This window comes from Vespa mandarinia, chromosome 23 (genome assembly GCF_050613455.1).
Source record: "Vespa mandarinia isolate Hongniang chromosome 23, ASM5061345v1, whole genome shotgun sequence".
Taxonomy (NCBI): Eukaryota; Metazoa; Arthropoda; class Insecta; order Hymenoptera; family Vespidae; genus Vespa; species Vespa mandarinia.
Genome location: NC_140832.1, coordinates 1,060,001 through 1,065,000, shown reverse-complemented (window position 1 = coordinate 1,065,000; position 5,000 = coordinate 1,060,001). Strand labels below are relative to the sequence as shown.

Sequence of the window (5,000 nt, the reverse complement as noted above, 5' to 3'; positions counted from 1 at the left end):
TCTTAGACTATTTTATATTTTCAATTTATGATATATTTATATATTACAATTTAAAGATTTTAGTCAAGAGACTTTAACTCTCTTTTATTCAATGAAATGTTATTAAAATGAGTAAAAGGTATTTGTTAAATTATACAATTAATAATGTAGATAAAATATGGAGACCTGCTACCAGCAGATGGTATACTTATACAAAGCAACGATCTTAAAGTGGATGAATCCAGTTTAACTGGTGAATCGGATCATGTAAAGAAAGGAGAATTATTCGATCCTATGGTACTTTCAGGTAATTCATTTTTTCAAGATATTTACATAGATAATTAATATGTCAAGATTGATGTCGTTACTTTGTTTTGATTTAAAAAAAAAGGCACTCACGTGATGGAGGGATCTGGAAAAATGTTGGTAACAGCGGTAGGTGTCAACTCCCAGGCTGGTATAATCTTCACCTTGTTGGGTGCTGCCGTTGATCAGCAAGAACAAGAAATAAAGAAAATGAAAAAAGGTATGTGATTAATATATATATACACACACACACACACACACACACATATATATATATATAGATATATATATATATATTTATTTATAACTTCAAATTGTGCCACTTATCTAGAGTCATTTAATTGTTAGGGTAGTGTAACCTCTTAAAAAGAAAAAAAGAAATTATCTAATAGAAATTCTTTACTATATATATTCTATATAATATTTTTAGACTCTTTGTAATAAAAACAAAATTTATATATATATATGTATTTATATATATATATATATATATAAATGAAGTCTCATATTTCATTGACCACTTGTAAGATTACATATGTCTATGTAAGGTAAATTTAGTTACATATTTTTTGCGAGGTTGTACTGCTTTGATAATTCAGTGAATCTATAACTCGCTACTTCTTATATCAAATCAAAAACGAAATGATTTATATATATATAAAATTATTTGAATACATTTCGTTTAGAGATGTGATACATTTGAGAAAGAAAAAAAAAAAAATAAATAAATAAAGGAAAAAAAATCGAAATTTATCGGGAAGAAGTAGTGGGATTATTATTTCAAGGCATGATATTTCCAAATACACAAAATGAGTGTAGAGAAAGTACAGTGTTAGGCATGGTTTTCAGTTGAATTGGTGTGAGAATTTTTTATTATGAATTACATGACTATCAACTTGTGCCCCCGTTTTCTTTGGCATGTACTTGCAAATACCTTTAACTCCTTAAGTAGCAAGTACAAGGTATTCCCTTAATAACAAAAAAAAAAAAAAAAAAAAAAAAAAAAAAAAAATCGAACATGAACAAGATTATCTTTAGCATGTTTAACTTATATATTCGCTTTCCCATTTTTCTTTCTCTTTTTTTTTCTTTTTTTTTTCCTTTTTTTGTTTCCTCCCCCCACTAAGTTAATTTGTACAAACTTTGAAGATGTTATGTGATTAATAGATATACGATCAATTTTTGCCACTTAAGGGGTCAAATGAATTTTATATACCATTTACTAATTACTAATTAATCGGAGTATCCAATATTTTGCTCAATTCTCTTATAAATATTCATTTGTAAATTTATTGAGTATATAGATAAACGTTTTAATTAAACTTTTTTCTTTTTTTAATCATTATGAATATTACATATAAATTGAAGTTAAATATAAATATCTTTTAATTTTATACACTTCTTTATTGTCTCTATTTTTTTTTTTTTTTTTTTTTTTTTTTTTTTTTTTTTTAAATATATTAAACTAAAATACATAGGGTAAATCCTATGATCCTTGAAATAGATTAAAGTATATATATATATATTTGTGTAATTCGAGGAAAATCTTTTTTTTTTTTTTTTTTTTTTTTTTTTCATTTGATTAAAATATTCTAATTAGAGAATATGTCCTTATATCCTATATATAACTTTGATCTTTGTTACGTGGTTATACAAATAAATGTTTGTTTGTATGCGCAAGAACTATTTTCCATTAGTGTATATCGCATATATTGTGTGATCATATGTTATTTCAATTCATCTTAGCACAATTCTAGATCATATAATTATTAGTAACATTTGTCTTCATAGAATGTTCTTATAATATTTGTATTTCATTCTTTTAACATATATCAAATCATTTTTTGAAATATATAATATATGTTTCATATTATTTTTATAGTTTTATCAGATTTTTCTGCAGGCATTTTTAAAGAGACAAAAAAAGAAAAAGAAAACAACCAAAAACAAAAAACAAAAAAAAAAAGAAAAAGAAAAGAAAAGAAAAAAAAAAACAGAAAGAAAAAATTATCACTCTTTATATGATAATATTTTATTATACGATTGATATCCCTGTAAATGTGCAACTTAGAAGATGCATCCATGATATTTATTTATATTTTCTTTTTTTTTTCGTTTTTTTTCTTTCTTTTTCTTTTTTTTTTTTTCTTTTTTTTCTTTTTTTTTTTGTTATAAGAAGAATTACAACAAAAAATTTGTATTCAAAAAGAAGAACAAAAACATACACACACACATATCTTCTAGGTTGTTGTACTGCATTTGTAAAATTTTGAAATCATTTCTTTGGTATTGTCTGAAAAAAGAAAAGAAAAGAAAAGAAAAAAAAAAGAAATAGAATGAAAAAAAAAAAAAAGAAAAGAAAGGGAAAAGAAAGAAAACGAAAAAAAAAAAAAATAAAAAATAAAAAAAAAAAAATAAAAAAAAAAACCAATGCAGTATAGAATGTGGCACAAATTGTCATTGGCATATACGATACTTTTAGATAGATTGCTAATCAATTTTGTTTTGCATGCATTTTTTTATCTAGAGGCTAAAAAGCAGCGGAAGAAGAAGTCATTACCAGGTGATTACACACAATATAATAATAATATATATATATATATACATATATTTATTGTTAATCATATTCAATTATGCCGATGTAATCGATGTTAAGATATCGATTGACATCTTTTAAATATAATTTTGAGATATGTCTGATATATTTGACATACTTATACGTACATACATATATATATATATATGTTTATCTCTTTAAGTTCGTTTTCTTTTCTAGTAATTTCACGTTCTACCTTCTTCATTTCTGCACACTACAAGCCTTCTTTTAATCTTATTTCTTATCTAAATAAATTATATACATGCATAGATATATATATGTCACTTTATTATTATGCAAATTAATTTTCTTTTTTTTTGTTTTTTTTTTTCTTTTTTTTTTTATTTGAAGAAATATCATTGTCAGAAGTAAGGTAAAAAAGAAAAAAGAAAAGAGAAAAGAAAAAGAAGAAGAAGAAGAAGAAAAAAAAAGAAACAGCAAAAAATCGATCTAATTTGTTATCATTCTTGCTTATCTGTTACCGTAATCTCTGAGTGTTTTGTTGCCAGTGGTTTATGCATTTGAGATTATTAGTAACTCCAGAATTTACCTTTAGCTTTTTTTATTGCATTCTAAGGATGATGATGATGATGATGATGATGATGATGATGATGATAATCCCTATTTTCATTATTTGTTCATGTATTTTTCCAATGTGTCGTGTCGTGCTTTTGCCTTTTTACAAAATACTATTTTTTTTTTTTTTTTATTTACCTTACCTTTACTTTTATAGAATCCCAGCTTTTTCCAATTTCTTTCTTTCTTTCTTTCTTTCTTTCTTTCTTTCCTTTTTTTTTTTCCCCTCTTAATTCCGATTATTAATAACTAGCTCGATATAATATAGTATTTTATAATTTAATTAATTAGAATTAAAATTTTCTATCGAGAGTTTAAATTTTACGCTCTAATTTGTCGAACGTTAGTACATTTTTTTTTTCTTTTTTTTTTATTCAGAATATATTCTTGAATAACGATGGAGGAGTAATAGATTTTTTAAATCGTCTAGGATATTTCTAAGCCTCATCCTGTTATATATACATATATACTTAAATGCATATGTGTATATATATATATATATATATATATATATATATATATATATATATATTTATTTAGATATAAATCTAAAAAAGAATAATCACGTCTTACAAATGAAGAGCGTAAAAGTTGAACGACTTCGATAGTTATTAGAGAAAATAAATATAAGTATCAGTTTCTCTTTGATGAAAAAAAGAAAAAAAAAAAAAAAAAAAAAAAAAAAAAAGAAAACCAATGGATCTCAATTTAATTTAATTTGAATAAATAATATCTGTATGTATTATGAAACGAAGGGGACGAAGGAGCAGAAATCACTGGGAACAGTCATGCTGTTGGAACTGGCGGAACGGGTGGTAAACACGAGGGTGGAGAAAATCATCATGGCGGAGGTGGACAAGGAGGTGGGGGAGAGTCTACTAAAAAGGAGAAGAGCGTTCTTCAAGCTAAATTAACGAAGTTAGCGATACAAATCGGTTATGCTGGCTCGACCATAGCAGTACTCACCGTGATCATTCTAATCATTCAATTTTGCGTCTCGACGTTCGTAATCGATGGAAAGCCGTGGAAGAACACTTATGCCGGTGATCTGGTACGGCATTTGATTATCGGTGTTACTGTCCTCGTCGTTGCCGTACCCGAAGGTCTTCCTCTGGCTGTCACCTTATCGCTTGCTTATTCCGTCAAGGTTAATTAAATCATTTTTTCATTTATATTGCATTAGAATATTTAACACGTTCACGAATATATATATATATATATATTAAATCGTTCCAAAAGTTTTCTCTTTCAAACTTTTTTAACAGCTACGTTCAACTTTTGGATCAATCTAATATATATGTGTATGAATACGTGCGCGCGTAACTTGAATTTTTTACATTTTTATTTTTTTATCTTTCTCTTTTCTTTCTTATTTTATTTTATTTTATTTTATTTTATTTTATTTCATTTCATTTTATTTTATTTTATTTTATTTCATTTCATTTTATTTTATTTTATTTTCTTTTCTTTTCTTTTCTTTTCTTTTTTTTTAGAGTCGACGAAAATTATTATTAACTATTACCTTTTTTAATACGTCCAATCT

The 5,000-nt window shown here is 25.0% G+C and overlaps 1 protein-coding gene across 12 annotated transcripts in view; it reads left to right on the top strand.

Moving 5' to 3' along the window:
• PMCA (plasma membrane calcium-transporting ATPase 3) overlaps positions 1 to 5,000 on the top strand; it is a 105,236-nt gene that overhangs the window by 44,953 nt on the left and 55,283 nt on the right. For 11 of the 12 annotated variants that reach the window (XR_004838957.2, XR_004838954.2, XR_004838956.2 and 8 more), the window contains 4 exons: positions 151 to 286; positions 371 to 505; positions 2,813 to 2,848; positions 4,213 to 4,604. Coding sequence is in view for 8 of the 12 variants with exons in the window: in XM_035872626.2 (XP_035728519.1) it covers positions 151 to 286; positions 371 to 505; positions 2,813 to 2,848; positions 4,213 to 4,604 (699 nt within the window). In the remaining 4 variants the exon portion in view is untranslated. The remainder of the gene's footprint in view (positions 1 to 150; positions 287 to 370; positions 506 to 2,812; positions 2,849 to 4,212; positions 4,605 to 5,000) is intronic. The other variant, XM_035872623.2, reaches the window with a different exon arrangement.